The sequence below is a fragment of the Leptosomus discolor genome, chromosome 5 (genome assembly GCF_034619465.1).
Source record: "Leptosomus discolor isolate bLepDis1 chromosome 5, bLepDis1.hap2, whole genome shotgun sequence".
Classification (NCBI taxonomy): Eukaryota; Metazoa; Chordata; class Aves; order Leptosomiformes; family Leptosomidae; genus Leptosomus; species Leptosomus discolor.
Genome location: NC_141395.1, coordinates 70,171,875 through 70,191,912, shown reverse-complemented (window position 1 = coordinate 70,191,912; position 20,038 = coordinate 70,171,875). Strand labels below are relative to the sequence as shown.

General features: G+C 70.1%; 3 protein-coding genes across 3 annotated transcripts; 2 read left to right on the top strand and 1 right to left on the bottom strand.

Moving 5' to 3' along the window:
* The first annotated feature begins 688 nt into the window (after positions 1 to 688).
* On the top strand, positions 689 to 4,177 carry LOC147415583 (uncharacterized). The gene is made up of 11 exons (XM_086464949.1): positions 689 to 773; positions 886 to 1,171; positions 1,276 to 1,436; positions 1,540 to 1,825; positions 1,912 to 2,072; positions 2,402 to 2,687; positions 2,775 to 2,935; positions 3,017 to 3,302; positions 3,381 to 3,541; positions 3,636 to 3,921; positions 4,024 to 4,177. Exons 1-11 carry the CDS (start codon positions 689 to 691, stop codon positions 4,175 to 4,177), a joined length of 2,313 nt encoding a protein of 770 aa, XP_086321075.1.
* A 2,461-nt stretch (positions 4,178 to 6,638) lies between these two features.
* Positions 6,639 to 11,639, top strand: LOC147415582 (alanine aminotransferase 1-like). Its single transcript, XM_086466036.1, has 11 exons — positions 6,639 to 6,776; positions 7,573 to 7,662; positions 7,931 to 8,039; positions 8,138 to 8,271; positions 8,364 to 8,607; positions 8,739 to 8,818; positions 8,906 to 9,042; positions 9,132 to 9,303; positions 9,975 to 10,130; positions 10,862 to 10,974; positions 11,549 to 11,639. Exons 1-11 carry the CDS (start codon positions 6,639 to 6,641, stop codon positions 11,637 to 11,639), a joined length of 1,464 nt encoding a protein of 487 aa, XP_086322162.1.
* A 477-nt stretch (positions 11,640 to 12,116) lies between these two features.
* Positions 12,117 to 18,136, bottom strand: GPT (glutamic--pyruvic transaminase). The gene is made up of 10 exons (XM_086465346.1): positions 18,049 to 18,136; positions 17,857 to 17,965; positions 17,619 to 17,749; positions 16,291 to 16,534; positions 15,272 to 15,351; positions 15,042 to 15,178; positions 14,172 to 14,346; positions 13,478 to 13,633; positions 12,526 to 12,638; positions 12,117 to 12,237 (listed from the first exon to the last, which is right to left on the bottom strand). Exons 1-10 carry the CDS (start codon positions 18,079 to 18,081, stop codon positions 12,147 to 12,149), a joined length of 1,269 nt encoding a protein of 422 aa, XP_086321472.1. The 5' UTR covers positions 18,082 to 18,136; the 3' UTR covers positions 12,117 to 12,146.
* Positions 18,137 to 20,038: the final 1,902 nt, after the last annotated feature.

Below are 20,038 nucleotides of genomic sequence, written 5' to 3'. Positions count from 1 at the left end.
CCCCCCCCACCACCACCACCCCACCAAAACCAGTTTGGTTTTTTGCCACCGGCAGCTCTTGGCCAACCCCCGTACTGGGGTTGGAAGCTGGTTTCCCACTGGAGAACGTCACGCCCCAGTTTCTCCCTGGCGCTGGGCTCTCAGGGGACGTGCCGTCCCCTCCCCGGCACGGTGTCATCCGCGGCTCGGGGTGGTCACGCCGCAGCGGCACCACGCCCTGTTGCCAAAACCCTTTTAAACATTAACTGATGGAGCCAGTGCCAGCACAGCGCAGCCTTCTCCATCCCTCCTCCTCCTCCTCCTCCTCCTCCTCCTTCTCCTTCTCCTCCACCAGCCCTGGAGGAACCCCCTGCTCGCCGCCCGACCCACGGCACAGGCGCTAAAGCCGAGGGCTGGCCGCGGCACCGCAGCTTTCCTGCCTCATCCCCTTCCCTTGAGGGTTTCCCAGTTTCGGGAAGGGGGTGCCGGGGGCCGGAGCAGCGGGAAGGGGCCGGTGGGGACTCTCCAGCCTTCCCTTGCCGAGGCGTCTTGCGGTAAGCGCCGGCGGCGAGACCCCGGTGAGCTCGGGATACACCTGGGGAGGGGGGCCGTGACCTTCTCCCCGGGGTGGGACCCTCTCCCCGGGGCTCAAGGGGGTCCCCAACGGCACCGTCCCCCCCGCTTCGCAGCCGCCTCCCTATCCCCCGCCATGGCGCTGCCGTGGGCTCTGCTGCTGCTCGGCGAGGTCCTGGCGCAGGACGCGGCCGACCAGGGCTGCCACATCCCGCCGGGCGGTGAGTGCCAACCCCTCGCCCTTCCTCCGCTGGGCTGGGGGGGGGGGGGGTTCCCACGATGAAACCTCGCCGGGACGCCGCGGTGACGGGCCGTGCCCCTTCCCCTCGGCAGCTCCGAACGCGGCGCTGGGGCGCCCGGCCAGCCAGTCCTCCGCCTTCCCCAATGCCAGCATCGCCGCCAACGCCGTGGACGGCAACCGGGACGGCGTCTGGCAGCACGGCTCGTGCGCCCGCACGCTGCCGGAGCGGGAGCCCTGGTGGAGCGTGGACCTGGGCGGGCGCCGGGCCGTGGCGGCCGTGGTGGTGAAGAACCGGCAGGATTGCTGCTGGCAGCGCCTGCGGGGAGCGCAGGTCCACGTCGGCGACGCGCCGGGCGAGCGCGGCAAGGACAACCCCCTGTGAGCCGAAAAACGGGGTGTTGGGGGGTGTCCAGGGGGTGCCCCACCGGTGTCACCGTCTCCTGAGCCCCGTCTCTTCCCCCCCTCCCCCGCCGCCCCGGCAGCTGCGGCACCATCACGGACGCCGGCCCCGGGTCGCTCAGCACCGTCTGCTGCGCCGGAATGCCGGGGCGCTACGTCTCCATCCTGCTCCCCGGGCGGGAGGACGCGCTGGTGCTGTGCGAGGTGGAGGTGGTGCTGCAGGGCTGCCACCCCCTGCCCGGAGGTGAGCGGCGGCTCCCGGTGAGGGCGACGGGGTGGCTACCGGAGCCGGGACCCCGGTGCCACGCTCCCCCCCCACCCCCACCCCCCGCTCTGGCACTTCGCAGCCCCCAACGTGGCGCTGGGCCGCGCCGTGGCCATGTCGTCGGTGCTGGACGCCCTCAGCCCGGCCGCCAACGCCGTGGACGGGGACGGCGACGCCGACGGGGAGCGCGGCTCCTGCGCCCGCACGGAGGAGGAGACGGAGCCGTGGTGGCGGGTGGACCTGGGCCGCCGGCACAAGGTCGGCGCCGTCGCCGTCACCAACCGCCGCGACTGCTGCTGGGAGAGTCTCCTCGGCGCCCAAATCCACGTCGGGGACTCCTTGGCCGACCGCGGCAAGCGGAACCCCGTGTGAGTGGGGTCTCCGGCGAGGGGTCCCCGACCCCGGCACGGGGCTCTTCCCACCGGCCGTGGCTGTGATGGTTCCTTCCCGGCAGCTGCGGAGCCATCTTGGACACCGGTCCCGGCGCCACCAGCACCGTCTGCTGCCACGGGCTGCCGGGTCGCTACGTCTCCGTCATCATCCCCGGGCGGGAGGATTTCCTTGTCCTCTGCGAAGTGGAGGTGATGGTGCAGAGCTGCCTCCCCCCGCCCGGTGGTAAGGGCCCAAAGATCCCCCCACCACCGCCCTCAGCGCGGAGCCGGCACGTGCCGGGTGGCCACCAGCAAGCACCGACCTCCCCAAGCGCCCTCCCAGGGGTGATTCCGTCCCTGCGGCGCCGGTGGAAACACGGGGGTGGGGGGCACCGGGGTTGGGGACGGGGATGTCACGGATGTCCCCGAGCTGGTGGCACGGCGGTGTGCCGGGGCGCGGCACGGGGGTGCCTGCAGGACAGGCCCCAGCACCGGTTCGGTGATGCCCGGCTCTGGGTCGCCGCTGGCGGCGAGTAGCCGGCGCCGGTGTCACCGTCCCGTGGCGTCCCCCAGCCCAAAACCTGGCCCTGCGGCGCCCGGCAGCCCAGTCCTCCACGGCCAGCCCGGCCGGCAGCGCCATCAATGCCGTGGATGGGAACCGGGACGGGAACGGGCAACACGGCTCCTGCACCGAAACCGAGCGGGAACCGGAGCCGTGGTGGACGGTGGACCTGGGCTGGCGCCGCGCCGTGGCGGCCGTGGTGGTGAGGAACCGCCTGGACTGCTGCTGGCACCGGCTGAAGGGCGCCCACGTCCACGTCGGGGATTCCCTCGCCGGCCACGGCACTGAGAACCCCGTGTGAGTGCCGCCGCGCCGGCCCCGCGGTGCGCGGCTGCTTCGGCGCTCGCCCACCCTCACCGTGTCCCCGTGTCCCCGTCCTCGCAGCTGCGGCACCATCACGGACGCCGGCCCCGGCTCCACCAGCACCGTCTGCTGCCACGGGCTGCGCGGCCGCTACGTCACCGTCGCTGTCCCCGGCCGGGAGGAGCGGTTGAGCCTGTGCGAGGTGGAGGTGGTGGAGCAGGGCTGTGCCGCGCTGCCGGGGGGTGAGCGGGCTGGCGGGGGGGACTCACCGGCGGGGGGGGGGGGTTGGGGACGCGGCACCCCCAGCCTGCCCGTCCCCGCAGCCCAGAACGTGGCCCTGGGCCGCCCGGCCACCCAGTCCTCCGTACTGGACGCCGGCAGCGGCGCCGCCAACGCCGTCGACGGGAACCGGGACGGCGACTGGGAGCGCGGCTCCTGCGCCCACACCATGGAGGACGCGGAGCCGTGGTGGCAGGTGGACCTGGGCCGCCGGCACGCCGTCTACGCCGTGGTGGTGAAGAACCGCCACGACTGCTGCTGGGAGAGGCTGAAGGGCGCCGAGGTCCACGTCGGCGACTCCCCGGTCAACCACGGCCGGCGCAACCCCGTGTGAGCATCCCCACCACCGTGCTCCCCCACCGGGACCGCGCCGGCTCACCCTCCTCCTCCTCCTCCCTCTCTCGGCAGCTGCGGCATCATCACGGACGCCGGTCCCGGCTCGCTCAGCACCATCTGCTGCCACGGCCTTCGCGGTCGCTACGTCTCCATCCTCATCCCCGACCGGGAGGACACGCTGGTGCTGTGCGAGGTGGAGGTGATCCGGCAAGGCTGCGCCCCGCTGCCGGGAGGTGAGCCGCCGGCGGAGCCCCCACCCCCCCACCCCGGCGGCTCGCCGGGCCCCTCGGCCCTCACCCCCCCCACACCCCCCCGTGGTGTCGGCAGCCCCCAACGTGGCGCGGGAGCAGCGGGCGACGCAATCCTCCACCTCCACCCCTGCCGGCGTGGCCGCCAACGCGGTGGACGGCAACCGGGACGGCATCTGGCAGCGCGGCTCCTGCAGCCACACGCGGCGAGAGCGGGAGCCCTGGTGGAGCGTGGACCTGGGCGGGCGCCGGGCCGTGGCGGCCGTGGTGGTGAAGAACCGGCAGGATTGCTGCTGGCAGCGCCTGCAGGGAGCGCGGGTCCACGTCGGCGACGCGCCGGGCGAGCGCGGCAAGGACAGCCCCATGTGAGCCGAAAAACGGGGTGTTGGGGGGGTGTCCAGGGGGTGCCCCACCGGTGTCACCGTCTCCTGAGCCCCGTCTCTTCCTCCCCCCCCCCGCCCCGGCAGCTGCGGCACCATCACGGACGCCGGCCCCGGGTCGCTCAGCACCGTCTGCTGCCACGGGCTGCCGGGGCGCTACGTCACCGTCACCATCCCAGAGCGGGAGGACGCGCTGGCGCTGTGCGAGGTCGAGGTCTACGGCGTCTCCCCCGAACTCTGAGCGGCCTCGGTACAAGGTTGGGGACGGGGGGGACGGGCACAAGGGGACCGGAGGGGCGTCCCCAAAGCCACCCCGTGGCACCGGCACGCCTGGAGCTCGGCGGGAGGCTGCGGCACCGGGTGCCCCTTGGGGACGCCAATAAACGCCGCAGTGGTTCCCGTCTGTGCCTTGTCTTGGGCTCCCGCCGGCGCGGTGATGGCGCAGCCGGGTCGTCCCCCTCTGACCCCAACGCCGTGTGTCCTCCCCTCCCCGGGCGCGGTGGGTTTTGGCAGGAAGGGAGGGGAGGGGATGGGATGGGGTGGGGATGGGGATGGGGTTGGGATAGGGATGGGGATGGGATGGGACAAGGCCGTGGGGTGTCCCTGTCACCCCCAGTTACACGACCTGGTGGGTTCCCTCCGGGGCCAGCACCGTCCCCGTCACCCCCCACAGCTCCCGGCAGAAGACGACGTCGGGCTCCAGGCCCAGCGCCTGCGGGACAGGGGGTGGGACGGTCACCGGAGGCAGGGGGTGACGTGTCCCCTGGGGGGTCCTGTGTCCCCAGAACATCCCGTTCTACAGGGTGGTCCGTGCCCCGGCGGTGTCCCCTGGGGCCAAGCGTGCCCTGGGGAGCCCCAGGTCCCCACGATGTCCCACAGAAAGACATCTGCTCCCCTGGTGCCCTGTGTCCCCAGGACTGGGCACCCCACAGATCGTGGAGGCACCCATGGGCGCCTCTGGAGCACCCTGTGGGCCTGGGCACCCCATAGATCTCACAGACACCCCATGGGTGCTGCTGGAGCACCCTGTGGGACTGGGCACCCCATAGATCTCATAGACACCCCATGGGTGCCACTGGGGCACCCTGTGGGCCTGGGCACCCCATAGATCACATGGGCACCCCATGGGTGCCGCTGGAGCACCCTGTGGGCCTGGGCACCCCACAGATCACATGGGCACCCCATGGGTGCTGCTGGAGCACCCTGTGGGCCTGGGCACCCCACAGATCACACGGGCACCCATGGGCACCGCTGAGCCACCCTACAAGCCATGCCAGCCCCCCTGCCCATCCACCCCCCAAGCACCTTATAAGCCACCCCGAGGGTGACACCGAGCTCCCCACGCGCTGGGCAGGGGCACCCCACATCGCCACCGCCGGGCACCCCGCGAGCCGGGGGACGCGACCTGGGGGACGGAGCGCGGGGCTGGCCGGGGTGGGGGACACGGGGGCGGGTCGGCGGTGCCGAGCCCGGTGCCCGGCGGTACCTGGCGCGGGACGGCCAGCGGGCCCCGTCCCATGGCGTGAGCGCCGCCCGTGCTGCGGTGCTGGGGGACGTCGGGCACCCCTGGCCCCCGTGGGCCCCGTGTCCCCGGTGTCCCCTCTGCTGTGGCCATGGCTGCGGGAGGCACGGCCCCTTTGGGGAAATGCCGAGGGGGTGGCAACAGGGCGGGTTGTGGGGAGGGGAACGGGGAGGGTAACGGGGAGGGTAACTGGGAGGGTAACGGGGAGGGTAATGGGGAGGGAAATAGGGAAATGGGGCGGGTGTTTGGGAGGGTAATGGGGAGGGTAACGGAGGGGTGTGGGGGGCAAGTAATAAGTAGGGAGCTGGGGCAGGTGTTGGGGAGGGTAACTGGGAGGGTAACTGGGAGCGTAACTGGGAGGCTTGTGGGGAGGGAAATAGGGAAAGGGGGTGGGTATTGGGGAGGGTAACAGGGAGGGTTGTGGGGCAGGTAATGAAGAGGGAAATAGGCAAAAGGGGTGGGTGGGAGGGTTGTGGGGAGGGTAACTGGGAGGGTTGTGGGGCAAGTAATAAATAGGGAAATGGGGCGGGTATTGGGGAGGATAACTGGGAGCGTAACTGGGAGGGTTGTGGGGAGGGAAATAGGGAAAGGGGGCGGGTATTGGGGAGGGTAACTGGGAGCGTAACTGGGAGGGTTGTGGGGAGGGAAATAGGGAAAGGGGGCGGGTATTGGGGAGGGTAACTGGGAGCGTAACTGGGAGGGTTGTGGGGAGGGAAATAGGGAAAGGGGGCGGGTATTGGGGAGGGTAACTGGGAGCGTAACTGGGAGGGTTGTGGGGAGGGAAATAGGGAAAGGGGGCGGGTATTGGGGAGGGTAACTGGGAGCGTAACTGGGAGGGTTGTGGGGAGGGAAATAGGGAAAGGGGGCGGGTATTGGGGAGGGTAACTGGGAGGGAAACGGGGAGGGTAATGGGGAGGGAAATAGGGAAACGGGGCGGGCACTGGGGAGGATAACTGGGAGCGTAACTGGGAGGGTCGTGGGAGTAACGGGGACAAGAGGACGTCACTCCCCCGTGCCCCAGCACGGCTCGGTGCCCCGTGCCACCCACGCCACGTGGCAGGCAGCGGGGCAGAGGGCCAGGACTGCGGTCGCCCCGGTTGCCCCGGCACCGCCGAGCTTCTGACCATTGACCCGGGCCCCCTCCCGGCACTCGCCCGCAGCTCCGGCTCCAGCCCCGGCCATGGCGGCCGTTGGCACCTCGGGGGGCACCGGCGGCCCCCCCCTGTCTCCGGTGAAGGCCGGCAGCCGGCACCCACCGCTGTCCCCGCTGCAGCTCCTGCTCGAGAGGGCTGCTGCCATCGAGGAGGAGCTGGCCCAGGTGAGAGCCCCGCGGGTCCCCACGGCCACCCGGAGCCCCACGGGTCCCCACAGACACCCACAGGTCCCCACAGACACCCATGGGGACACACAGACACTCGTGGGTCCCCACGGCCACCCAGAGCCCCACGGGTCCCCACAGACACCCACAGGTCCCCACAGACACCCATGGGGACACACAGACACTCGTGGGTCCCCACGACCACCCAGAGCCCCGTGGGTCCCCACGGCCACCCAGAGCCCCACGGGGACACACAGATACTCAGAGCCCCATGGGGACACACGGACACCCATGGGTCCCCACGGACACCCAGAGCCCCATGGGGACACCCAGAGCCCTGCGGGGACACACAGACACCCAGAGCCCCACAGGGACACACAGACACCCGCGGGTCCCCATGGGGACACACAGACACCCACGGGTCCCCACGGACACCCAGAGCCCCATGGGGTCCCCACAGCCACCCACAACCACCCATCCCTGTCCCCAAAGCCACCTACATCCCTGTGCCTGCTCATGTCCCCGTGCTCCCCTCCAGGTCCCCATGACCCCCCCAGTCCCCACGTCCCCAAAGCCACCCACATTCCCACGGCCCCTCGTGTGTCCCCCCGCCACGTCCCCAAGGTTCCCCAGATCCCACGTCCCCCCCCAGATCCCATCAGGGTGTCCTGGGATGCTCCATCCTCCAGCCCCAGCGCCCCCGGCCACGTCCCCTGGGATGCGGGGAGGGGGACACGGGGCGGGGGGATGACGACAGCAGATGGTGGCCCCGCTGAGCTGCCTCCTTGTCCCCAAGGGTGAGGACAAGCCCTTCACCGAGGTCACCCGCTGCCACTGGGGGGACGCGGTGGCCGCCGGCCACCAGCCCCTCGCCTTCCTCCAGCAGGTAACAGGGACCCCCCACGGCTGGCGGCACTTGGGGGGTGCCCCACAGCCGGACATCCCCCCCCCTCTCCCCACCATCCATGGGGCCACGGAGCACCCAGCCAGGTGCCACCCAACCAGATGTGGGGCACGGCTGGGCCCATCACCCTCCCCAAAACCTGGGGATGGGGGTCAGATCCAGACCCTGGGGGGTGCCCCATGGTGTGTCGGGGTGGGGCGGTTGTGACCAAGGCGGGGGGTGTGGGGGGTGTGTGACTGGATCCCCGCAGGTGGCCGCCATCTGCGCCTACCCGGAGCTGCTGGACTCCGAGGCCATGCCGGCGGACGCCAAGCGCCGCGCGGGCGAGATCCTCGGGCACCTGCAGGGCGGCAGCCCGGGTACGGCGGCGATGGGCACGCCACGGCGGTGGGGGCTGCCCCACGGCTGGGGGGAGCGGGAGGTTGGGCAGCTCCGGTGACGCCGGTGCCATCCCCAGGGGCGTACAACCTGGAGTACGTCACCGGCACCGTGGCCGGGAAAGTGGCCCGGTACCTGGAGCGAAGGGACGGCGGCGTCCCCAGCGACCCCCGCTGCGTCGTCCCCTGCAGCGGCACCGCGGCGGCCGTGGTGGTGAGCGTGGCGCAGGGGGCGTTGACACCGGCGGTGGCACCTCCGCGGCGACGCCAAGGACCCGCCGACCGCGGTGGCTCTTTCCCGGCCAGGACGTGGTGACGCTGGTGGTGGATGAGACGGCGGCGCAACCGACGGGCGTGTTGGTGCCGGTGCCGGGCCCCCCGCTCCACAGGGCGGCGGTGGGGCTGGCGGGGGCCGTGGCTGTGCCGTACTCGCTGGCCGAGGAGCAGGGCTGGGCCGTGGAGCCCGCGGCGGTGCGGCGGGCGCTGCAGCGGGCGCGGGCGAGGTGCCGCCCCAAGGTGCTCTGCGTCGTCAACCCCGGCGACCCCACGGGTGAGTCGGGCGGCCCCCAAGCCTCAGTTTCCCCGCCTCCCCCCCCCCCCCCCGAAAGGTGGGGACACGAGTGGGGTCCCCGCGTGTGGAAGAGGGTGGGGGACACACAGCGGTGGACTCCCCGCCGGCAGGGCACGTGCTGAGCCGGCAGAACATGGAGGCCGTGATCCGGCTGGCGGCCGAGGAAAACCTCCTGCTGCTGGCGGACGAGGTGGGGGCTGGGGTTGGCTGGGGGGTGATGGGGGTGGCCATGCCCCCCCCCCCCCCCCCACCTCCCCCTGAGCCCTGGGTGCCGCAGGTGCTCCAGGACAACGTGGCCACCACCACCAGCCACCCCTTCCTCTCCTTCAAGCGGGTGCTGTGGGAGATGGGCGCCCCGCTCGCCTCCGCCGTCCAGCTCGTCTCCTTCTACTCCCTCTCCAAGGGGGTTGGGGGGTGAGTACCGACCCCTCAACCCCCCCCCCCCCCAAAACCCCCCTTTTCCAGCCCCCACCCCTCCACCCTGCTGCTCCACATCCCCCCAGCGGGGGTTTCCGAGCAGGTTTCTTCGAGCTGGTGAACATCGACCCGAGCGTCCTGAAGTGCTTCTACACGTGGGGGCTGTCGGTGTATCCCCTCATCCTGGGGCAGGCGATGCTGGCGACGGCCATGGACCTCCCGCTGCCCGGCGAGCCCTCCTACGCGGCCGTTGAGGAGGTGGGGGAGCGCCGGGACCCCCCTCCCCGCGGCCGGCTGCCACGGGGACACGCCATGGGGGGGTGATGGCCCACGTGCTGGCTGAAGGGAAGGGGGTGCTGGGCAGAGCATCCTCATCCCAATCCATTCCCATGCCCATCCCATCCCATCCCCATCCCATCCCTGTCTCACTCCATCCCATCCTCATCCCTATCTCAACTCATCCCATCCCATCCCCATCCCCATCCCATCCCATCCCCATCCCCATCCCATCCATTCCTCATCCCCATCCCCATCCCATCCCCATCCCATCCCATCCCATCCCCATCCCAACCCCAATCCCATCCCCATCCCATCCCATCGCCATCCCCATCCCCATCCCATCCATTCCTCATCCCCATCCCCATCCCATCCCATCCCAACCCCAATCCCATCCCCATCCCCATCCCATCCATTCCTCATCCCCATCCCCATCCCATCCCATCCCATCCCATCCCATCCCATCCCCATCCCAACCCCAATACCATCCCCACCCCATCCCATCCCATCCCATCCCCATCCCATCTCCATCCCCAATCCCATCCCATCCCCATCCGCATTCCCATCCCAACCCCAATCCCAATCCCTCCCCATTCCCAATCCCAATCCCTCCCCAATCCCAATCCCACCCCAATCCCAATCCCGCCCCCCAGCACCGGCAGGGGCTGCGCCGCGCCCTGGCCCACAACGCCCGGCGGGTGCAGGAGGTGCTGGGCCGGGCCCCCGCCCCCCGCTGCCAGCCCCTGCAGGGCGGCGCCCGCGCCTTCCCCCGCCTGCGCCTGCCGCCCCGCGCCCTGCGCCGCGCCCGGGTGAGCACCGCGGGGAGAGGGGGGCGTCCTGGGGACCTGGGGAGGGCAGGGGAGGGGAGGGCGGGGGGATCTGAGGGGTGGGGTGTCCTGGGGACGTGGGGTGTCCTGGGGATAGGGGGTGTCCTGGGGACGTGGGGTGTCCTGGGGACGTGGGGTGTCCTGGGGACAGGGGGGCGTCCTGGGGATAGGGGGTGTCCTGGGGACTTGGGGTGTCCTGGCGATATGGGGCATCATGGGGACATGGGGTGTCCTGGGGATGTGGGGTGTCCTGGGGATGTGGGGTGTCCTGGGGACATGGGATGTCCTGGGGACATGGGGTGTCCTGGGGATGTGGGTTGTCCTGGGGATGGGGAGCACCATGGGGACATGGGGTGTTCTGGGGACGTGGGGCATTGGGGTGTCCTGGGGATATGGGGTGTCCTGGGGGCAGGAGCCATCCCGGGGAGGTGGGACTTGGAGGCACTCTGTGGTGTGGGGCACCCTGGGGACATGGGGTGTCCTGGGGCCATGGGGCATCTTGGGGACACGGGGACCACGATGACCTGGGGCTCTCCAGGGACGCTGGGCACTGTGGAACTCCGGGGCACCCTGTAGCTGTCCTGGGGAGCACCCTGGGGACACGGGGACACACACCCCCCCCCCCCCCCCCCCGCCAGGGGACATGGGACACGTCACACACACACACTCCCCCCCCCCCCCCCCCGGTGACCGTCCCACCCCTTGTCCCCCAGGCGCTGGGCCTGGAGCCCGACGTCTTCTTCTGCCGGGAGCTGCTGGAGGCGACGGGGGTGGTGCTGGCCCCGGGGAGCGAGTTCGGGCAGGAGGAGGGCACCCACCACGTGGGGTACCCCGGGCGGGGGGCAAGGGGGAGGGGGGAGGGGCTGGGGGGTGGGGCGGGGGGTCTGGGTGGGGCCAGGAGGCTGGAGTTGGGTGTTGGGGTTGGTTGGAGCTGGGAGGTTGGGTGTTGGGAGGTTGGTACTGGCTGGTACTGGGTTGGGTGTTGGAGGCTCTTGGGTGGGGGGGTTGGGTCAAGGGGGCTGGTTGGGGTTGAGAGGGTCATCAGGGTTGGGTGGTTGGGGATGGTTGGGGCTGGGAGGTTGGGTTGGGTGTTGGGAGATCAGGACTGGTTGGTACTGGGTTGAGTGCTGGAGGTTTTTTGGGGGTTTTGGGGTTGGGTCAAGGCGGCTGGTTGGGGTTGGGTTGGGTGGTGGGGGCCGCTTTGGGTGGGGGGCAGCTGAAGTTGAAACCCGCAGAAGCCACCAGTGGCGGGGCTGGGGGCCAGGGAGGCGGTGGGGACCACCGGGTTGGGACACCAGGGGGTGGTTGGGGGACAACAAGGCTGGGTGGAGGAGGGGGGGTGGGGTGGGACCACCCACGTCCCCACCACCTCTGCGTGTGTGTCATTCCCCCCCCCCCAGGCTGTCACTGCTGCTGCCGGCCGAGACGCTGGAGCGGGCGCTGGTGGCCCTCACCCGCTTCCACGCCACCTTCCTGCGGGACTTCTCCTGACGGGGGGAGGCCACCTTGGCCCCCACAGCCCTGTGTGCGTGTGTCTGTGTCCCTCCCCCAACCCCATTAAAGACCCCAACCCTACAGGGACCCCCGTCATGGGTTCAGGGGCGTGGGAGGGGGCTCAGCCCCACGCCGGTGGGTGGAGGGACCACCCGTGGGTGCCCGGTTGGAGGCGACACGCGGCTCGACGCGGGTGGTCACGACCCTTTTATTGGTGGGGTTTCCAAGGGGGGGGAGCTGGCCCTGCCCCCCCACCCCCGTGCCACGTGTGTGTGTGTCCCCCCGCCTCCAGGGGACACCAAGGGAGGGGACACCCAGCCCAAGGACACAGGGAGCCCTTGGGTCCCCGTCCCAACCCCACCCCGAGAAGGCACGTAGAGGTTGAAGGCACTTGAAGACCACCCAGGGCAGGGTACCCAGGAGCCCATGAGGGGTGGTGGGTGCTGGTGGGGGTGGGGGATGGGTGCTGTGGGGGGTGCCGGGGCAGGGGGGGACACGCCGCCGTTAGGAGTACTCCTCCACGAACTTGGTGTAGAAGCTGCTGAGCTTCTCCAGCAGGACCTGCAGCTTCTCGGTGGGGGGCAGGATGGTCATCCTGGGGTACGGGGAGGTGGGGGTGGGGTTGGCACCGAGGTTGGGTGGGGAGGTGGAACACACCCCCCCACCCCCCACCCCGAACCCCATATCCCCACCTCAGCCCCCCAATCAGCCCCACCACCCCCCTACACCCAACCCGTTGAGCCCCCAAGCCCCTCCCTGAACCTCCACCTTGCACCCTCTGCCACCTCTGGCACCCCCCGAATTGGGGATGAGGGTCCAGCCCCACGTCTCCCTCCCAGCCCCTCCCCCCCACCCCACACCCCCCCCCCCCCCCGGCACCCACCGAAAGTGGAAGGTGCCCTCGCGCTGCCCGAACCCGCTGCCCGGCACCACGCAGATGCCCGTCTCCTCCAGCAGCTTCATGCAGAAGAACGAGTCGGGGGGCTGACCCTGCGCCTGCGGGAGGGGGCAGGGCTCAGCACCCCGCGCTCATGGGGGGGGGGGCTGGGGGGCTGGGGGGGTTCGGAGCCACGGATGGGGCAGGCCTCAGCCCCACGTGTCGCAAAGGGCCTCGATCGTTGCTTGGGACTCCTCCAGGCCGGCCCCAGGGCAACCAGGACTCATCCTGCCCAGCCCCAGGGCAACCAGGATCCATCCTGCCTGGCCCCACATGGCTCAGGACTCATCCTGTTCAGACCCACACAGCTCAGGACTCATCTTGCCCAGCCCCACAGCACCCAGGACTCATCCAGCCCAGCCCCACATGGCTCAGGACTCATCCTGCGCAGGTCTACAGCAGCCAGGATGGATCCTGCCCAGCCCCACAGCACCCAAGACTCTTCCAGCCCAGCCCCACAGCACCCAGGACTCATCCTGTTCAGACCCACATGGCTCAGGACTCATCCTGAGCAGGTCTACAGCACCCAGGATGGATCCTACCCAGCCCCACAGGACCCAGGACTCATCCTACCCAGACCCACATGGCTCAGGAGTCCTCCAGCCCAATCCCACAGCACCCAGGACCCATCCTGCCCAGCCCCACAGCACCCAGGACTCATCCAGCCCAGCCCCACATGGCTCAGGACTCATCCTGCGCAGGTCTACAGCACCCAGGACGGATCTTGCCCAGCCCCACGGCACTCAGGACTCCTCCAGCCCAGCCCCACAGCACCCAGGACTCCTCCAGCCCAGCCCCACACGGCTCAGGACTCATCCTGCTCAGCCCCACGGCCCCCAGAACCCACCCAGCCCAGCCCCAGGGCCCCCCGGCCGGATCCTGGCCAGCCCCCCAGCACCTCGGCGGCCGCCAGGGCGCGGGGCGGCAGCTCCATGCGGGGGAAGGAGTACATGGCGCCCTGCACGGGGTTGCAGCGGATGCCGGGTGTCCGGTTGAAGATCTCCTGGGTGAGCTGGGCCTTGTGCGCCAGGGCGCTGAGCACCGCCTGCTTCTCCTGCCGGGACAGCCGGGCGGGGGACGGCTCCTCCCCATCCCATCCCATCCCTGTCCCGTCCCCATCCCATCCCTGTCCCATCCCATCCCATCCCATCCCCATCCCCATCCCATCCCCATCCTCATCCCCATCCCCATCCCCATCCCCATCTTCATCCCCATCTTCATCCCCATCTTCATCCCCATCCCCATCCCATCCCCATCCCCATCTTCATCCCCATCTTCATCCCCATCCCCATCCCATCCCCATCCCCATCTTCATCCCCATCCCCATCCCATCCCCATCCTCATCCCCATCCCCATCCCATCCCCATCCCCATCCTCATCCCCATCCCCATCCCCATCCCATCCCCATACCCATCCTCATCCCCATCCCATCCCCACCCTCATCCCCATCCCCATCTTCATCCCCATCTTCATCCCCATCTTCATCCCCATCTTCATCCCCATCTTCATCCCCATCCCCACCCCCATCCCCATCCTCATACCATCCCCATCCCCACCCCCATTCCCATCCCCATCCCCATCCCACCCCTCACCGCCATGAAGAGCTCGTAGGACGGGTCCCCCGGCCGCGGTGGGTCAATGACGGTGTCCAGGAGGATCTGCCCCGGCACGGGTGGGCACAGCCGCACCGACACCATCTTGGCCAACTGCTGCTGCACCTCGGGGTCCATGTTCACCACCTCCACGTACCCGCTGCGGAACCCGCACCTGCCACGACACGGCCCGCGGCGGCACCGACCGTCACCCGCGGGGTGGGGGGCGGAGGGACACGTGGGTGGGAGCCCCCGGATGGAGACCCCCCCCCAGAAGGGAGCCTGGATGGGGACCCGTGGAGAAGGAGCCCTGGATCGAGCTCCACGGATGGGGACCCACGGACAGGACCCTCTGGAGAGGGACCCATGGGTGGGGCCCAGGATGGGAACCCACGGGCAAGGAGCCACCAGGTTGTGGCATCTGTCATCGGAGACCCACGGGGTTGGGTTGTCCCCACAGGGTCATGGCGTCACCGTCCTCACGCCATGGGGCCCACAAGGTTGTGGCATCACCATCTCCACCCCATGGGACCCACAGGGTCATGGCATCACCATCTCCACCCCATGGGACCCACAAGCTTGTGGCATCACCATCTCCACCCCACGGGACCCACAGGGTCATGGCGTCACCATCTCCACCCCATGGAACCCACAAGGTTGTGGCATCCCCATCCCCACCCCTGGGACCCGTAGGGTGATGACATCCCCATCCCCCAGCCCCCAGCATCCACGAGGTGGCGGTCTCACCGTCCCTCCCCTCGGACACGCGGGCCTCCACCATCTCCCTCCCCATCCCTAGGACCTGTGGGACCATGACCACCCGCCCCTGGGGTGACAGGGGCCAGGGACGAGCCGGGTGGTGGGACTCACTCGCCCATGAAGCCCTTGGAGACGGAGTGGAAGGAGGCCAGCTCCACCACCTCCGCGTAGGGCGGCCCCATCTCCACCAGCACCTTCTTGAAGGAGTGGAAAGCCGAGCCCTCGGCGTAGATGTTGTCCTGGTACACCTGGGACGGGGGCGGGTGGCACGGCGGGACGTCACCGAGACGCCAGGGTCCCCCCTGGGGGTGGGTGGGGACACCCCGTGGGTCCCCGCTCACCTCGTCGGCCATGATGAAGAGCTTCTCCTCAAAGGCGAACTTGATGACGTCCTCGATGCACTGTCGGCTCTGGACCTGTCCTGGGGGCGGGGGGGGGGGTGGGGGTGGGGCAGACATGGCGTCAGGGGAAATCGTGGTGCTGGCACTGGGGTGGGGGGAGATCCCAGTCCCGGCATCGGTTGGGTTTTGCAGGACCCAGCTCCGGGACTGGTTGGGTTTTGGGGGGGGGTCATTGTCCCAACACCAGTACCACCAGGGCACTGGGAGGGCATTGGGGGTCCCAGCCCTGGTACCAGGAGGGTATTGGGGTGTCCCAGTCCAACCTTGGGGTCCCAGTGCAGCCCCAGGGTTCCAGCCCAGTCTTAGGGCCCCAATCCAGTCTTGGGTTCCAGTCAAGGTCCTGGGCTCCCAGTCCAGCCCCGAGGTCCCAGCCCCAAGGTCCCAGCCCCAGCCCAATGTCCCAGTCACCAGTGATAGGGGTCCCAGTTGAGTCTTGGGGTCCCACTCCAACCCCAGGGTCCCAGCCCCAGCCCAGGGGGTCCCAATCCAGTCCTGGGCTCCCAGTCAAGTCCTGAGGTCCCAGCCCAGGGGTCCCAGTCTCCAGCCATGGGGTCCCAATCCAGCCCCAGGGTCCCAGCCCCAGCCCAGAGGGTCCCAATCCAGTCTTGGGGTCCCAGTCCAGCTGCGAGGTCCCAGCCCCAGCCCCGGGGTCCCAGTCCCACTCCGGGGGGTCCCAACCCAGTCTTGGGTTCCCAGTCAAGTCCTGAGCTCCCACTCCAGCCCCAGGGTCCCAGCCCCAACCCAGGGGGTCCCAATCTCCAACCATGGGGTCCCAGTCCAGTCTTGCAGTCCCAGTCCAGCCATGAGGTCCCAACCCAGGGGGTCCCAATCCAGTCTCGGGCTCCCACTCCAGCCCCAGGGTCCCATCCCCAACCCAGGGGCTCCCAACCCAGTCTCGGGCTCCCACTCCAGCCCCAGGGTCCCATTCCCAACCCCGGGGGGGTCCCGGCGGCGGGTACCGGTGGGGTTGCCGGGGTTGATGATGCAGAGGACGCGGGGACAGCAGTGCCGCCGTCCCTCGGCCAGCGCCCGCCGCAGCTCGGCCAGGTCCAGCGCCCAGCACCGCTCCTCGGCCAGGTAGTAGTTGAGCTGGACGGCGCCGAACTCGGTGATGGCCGCCGAGTAGAGGGGGTACTGGGGGATGGGGACCAGCACCCCCGTGCGCGAGCCCCCCGAGCCGGAGACCAGCAGCTTCAGGATGCTCTGGGGGGGGCGGGGGAAGGGGGGGGACGGTGAGGGGACAGGGGTGGCAGGGGGAGGGTGAAGGGGGGGGGGGCTGGGGCTGGGGCTGGGGTGGGGACGGGGATGGGGTGGGGACGGGGATGGAGATAGAGGGGATGGGGACAGTGAGGGGACAAGATGGGTGGGCATGGGATGGAGATAGAGGTGATGGGGACAGGGAGGGGACAGGGGTGGTGTGGGGAGGGCGAGGGGGAGAGGTGGGGGGGGCTGGGGATGGGGTGGGGACAAGGATGGGGTGAGGACAAGGATGGGGTGGGGACAAGGATGGAGATAGAGGGGATGGGGACGGTGTGGGGACAGGGATGGGGTGGGGCATGGGATGGAGATAGAGGTCGTGGGGATGGGGACAGTGAGGGGACAAGATGGCGTGGGGACAAGGATGGGGTGGCCATGGGATGGAGATAGAGGTCACGGGCAGGGGGACAGTGTGGGGACAGGGATGGTGTGGGGACAAGGGATGGAGAGAGAGGGGATGGGGATGGGGACGGTGTGGGGGACAAGGGATGGAGATAGGTCATGGGGACAGTGAGGGGACAGGATGGTGTGGGGCTAAAGGTCATGGGCATGGGGACACGGATGGGGTGGGGACAAGGATGGGGTGGGCACGGGGACAGTGTGGGGACAGGGTTGGGGTGGGAACAGGGTTGGGGTGGCCCTGGGGATGGTGTGGGGACAGGGACGACGGCGGCCCTGGGACAGCACAAGGACGCCGCGGGCGCGGGGCCCTGCCGGGGACGGGAGAGGTGCTGGCACGGGGGTGCTGGCACGGGGGTGCTGGCACGGGCCCCGCAGCGGCGTGGGGACAGCGGGGACACGTCGTTCCTCAGTGCCACCACACCCCCCCCACACACACACACACACCCCCCACCCCCACCTTGGCACTGCCCGTGCCGGGGCCGGTGCCAGCGCCGGCACAAAGGTGCCTTTGTGGGCGCCCGCCGTGGGAACGGCCGAGCGAGCGGCACCGGGGCGGTGGCCCTGGTGACAAGGAGAGTGAGGATGAGGGTGAGGAGGAGGAGGGTGAGGGTGGCCGGTGTCGCCGTACCACGATGGCATCGCTGGCGCCGGTGGAGAGGAAGATGTCCTGGGGGTTGGCGGGGACGCCGTCGCGGCGCTGGAGGAACCGCGCCACGTCCTGGCGCACCAGCTCGATGCCGGGGCTGGCGCTGTAGGCACCTGCCGGGGTGACAAGGGGGTGACACTGGGGGGGGGTGACCCGAAGGGGGTGGGTGACACAAAGGAAAGCGGGGGGGGGGGGGGGGGTTGGGGGGGTGTCCTCTCACCGGCGCTGTGCCCGGCGCAGGCTGCCAGCAACCGGCGGGCCCGATCCTTGGCGTCCTCCGGGATGGAGGGGTCGGAGAGCAGCGGCGGGTACAGGCACAGGGCGGTCACCTGCGGTGGCACCTGGTGAGCCCCCGGGTGTCACCGCGTGTCACCGTGTGTGTGTGTGTCCCCCAGCCCCCCCGCCCCGGTACCTGGCGGAGGAAGGTGATGGGTTTCTGCCCCATGGCGTGGGCATCGCCGATGTTGGCCTTGATGACCTCGGTGAAGGGCTTGGGGACACCCTGCGGGGACAGGGCGGGGGGGGTGTCAGGGGATGGGGAGGGGGACAGGGGACGGGGAGGGGGATGGGGATGGGGAGAGGGATAGGGATGGGGACAGGGGACAAGGATGAGGACAGGGGTCAGGGAGGGGGACAGGGACAAGGATAAGGAGGGGTTCAGGGGACAGGGACAAGGAGGGGGACAGGGACAAGGATAAGGAGGGGGTCAGGGGACAGGGACAAGGAGGGGGACAGGGACAAGGATAAGGAGGGGGTCAGGGGACAAGGACAGGGAAAAGGATGGGGACAGGGAATGGGGACACGGACAAGGACAGGGAGGGGGTCAGGGGACAGGGAGGGGGATGGGGACAGGGAGGTCACCAGGGACAGTGACAGGGACAGGCTCGAGGACAGGGAGGACAGGAACAGAGAGGGGTCAGGGGACAAGGAGGAGGACAGGGACAAGGGTAAGGAGGTGGTCAGGGGACAAGGATGGGGACAGAGAGGGCTCAGGGGACAGGGACAAGGACAAGGAGAGGGAGGGGGTCAGAGAACAGGGAGGGGGATGGGGACAAGGATAAGGAGGGGGTCAGGGGACAAGGGACAAGGGTGGGGACACGGGACAGGGAGAGGGTCAGGGGACAAGGACAGGGGACAAGGGACAAGGGTGGGGACACGGGACAGGGAGAGGGTCAGGGGACAAGGACAGGGGACAAGGGACAAGGGTGGGGACACGGGACAGGGAGAGGGTCAGGGGACAAGGACGGGGACAGGGAGGGGGTCAGGGACGGGGACAAGGTCAAGGACAGGGACAGACACGGGGAGAGGGACAAGGACGGGGACAAGGATCAGGACCCGGCCACTCCCCCCCACCCCCCCCCCGCCTCGTGGTAGGGGTGACACCAGCAGCGGGGCGTTGGCTGGCAAACTGGGGCCACTGGGGCCACTGGGGCCACCGTGGCACAGGGCCCCGGGGTGGCCACGGCCACCTCCCGCCGGACTCTGCCCCCGCCTTGGCACCGTGTCCCCCCCCGACCCCTCCTGTCACCCCCTGTCACCCCCCCCCGGGGGCGAAGCGCACCCATGGGTGCACCCCTACATTGGGGGGGGGGGGGGGGGGGCAAAAGGGACCCCGCCCCCCCCCCCCGGGGGGACACACCAAGGGGGTGTCCCCCAGCCCCCCCCCCCCCGGGTGCCACCCGCTGCTGTCCCCACCCCGTCCCCACCCCCCCCCCCAGCAGCACCCAAGGGTGCCCGGGGCTGGGGGGCGGGGCTGGCACCCTGCCCTGGCGGGGGGGGGGGGACTGGGGGGGCTGGGGCACCCCCACCCCGCCCCCCACCCATGGGAGCCACCCGGGGGGTTGGGGACACGCGGGGACAGGGGTGGGGAGGGACCGATCCTGCACCCAGTGGGGGGGGGGGGAGGTGTCCCTGGGTTTAGGGGTGCCTGGGGGGGTGCCTGGGGGGGGGGTGCGGGGTCTAGGGGTGCCCCCGGGGGGGTTTGGGGGGGGGGCCCTGGGGGGTCGCTGGGTGGGGGGTGCCCGGTTTGGGGGTGCTGGGTGGGGGGCGCCTGGTCCAGGGGGGCTCCGGGGGGGGGGGTGGTCCCTGGGTTTAGGGGTGCCTGGGGGGTGCTGGGTGGGGGGTGCTGGGTCCCCGGTTTTGAGGGGGGGTGGTGTCCGGGTTTTGGGGGCGTTTCCCAGGTTTTGGAGGGGCGGGGGGGGTGTTGCAGGTTTTTGGGTGGGTTACTTCAGTTTTGAGGGGTCTTCCCAGGTTTCGGGGGGTTGCCCTGATTTTGGGAGGGTTTGCCCGGTTTTGGGGGGGTGGTCGCTAGGTTATGGGGTGGGCTGCTCTGATTTTGGGAGGGGTTGCCCCGATTTTGGGGGTGATTTCCACGGTTTGGGGGGGTTCCCCAGGTTTGGGGA

Excerpts from the sequence above, each read along its gene's own strand:
- LOC147415583 (XM_086464949.1), top strand. The coding sequence starts at position 689 with ATGGCGCTGCCGTGGGCTCTGCTGCTGCTCGGCGAGGTCCTGGCGCAG. Across the intron at positions 1,826-1,911 it reads CGCGGCAAGCGGAACCCCGT|CTGCGGAGCCATCTTGGACA; the intron begins GTGAGTGGGGTC and ends CCTTCCCGGCAG. Across the intron at positions 3,922-4,023 it reads CGCGGCAAGGACAGCCCCAT|CTGCGGCACCATCACGGACG; the intron begins GTGAGCCGAAAA and ends CCGCCCCGGCAG.
- LOC147415582 (XM_086466036.1), top strand. The coding sequence starts at position 6,639 with ATGGCGGCCGTTGGCACCTCGGGGGGCACCGGCGGCCCCCCCCTGTCT. Across the intron at positions 6,777-7,572 it reads TCGAGGAGGAGCTGGCCCAG|GGTGAGGACAAGCCCTTCAC; the intron begins GTGAGAGCCCCG and ends CTTGTCCCCAAG. Across the intron at positions 9,043-9,131 it reads CTCTCCAAGGGGGTTGGGGG|CGGGGGTTTCCGAGCAGGTT; the intron begins GTGAGTACCGAC and ends ACATCCCCCCAG.
- GPT (XM_086465346.1), bottom strand. The coding sequence starts at position 18,081 with ATGGGGCAGAAACCCATCACCTTCCTCCGCCAG. Across the intron at positions 17,750-17,856 it reads CTGCGCCGGGCACAGCGCCG|GTGCCTACAGCGCCAGCCCC; the intron begins GTGAGAGGACAC and ends TCACCCCGGCAG. Across the intron at positions 12,639-13,477 it reads GCGCCCTGGCGGCCGCCGAG|GCGCAGGGTCAGCCCCCCGA; the intron begins GTGCTGGGGGGC and ends CCCCTCCCGCAG.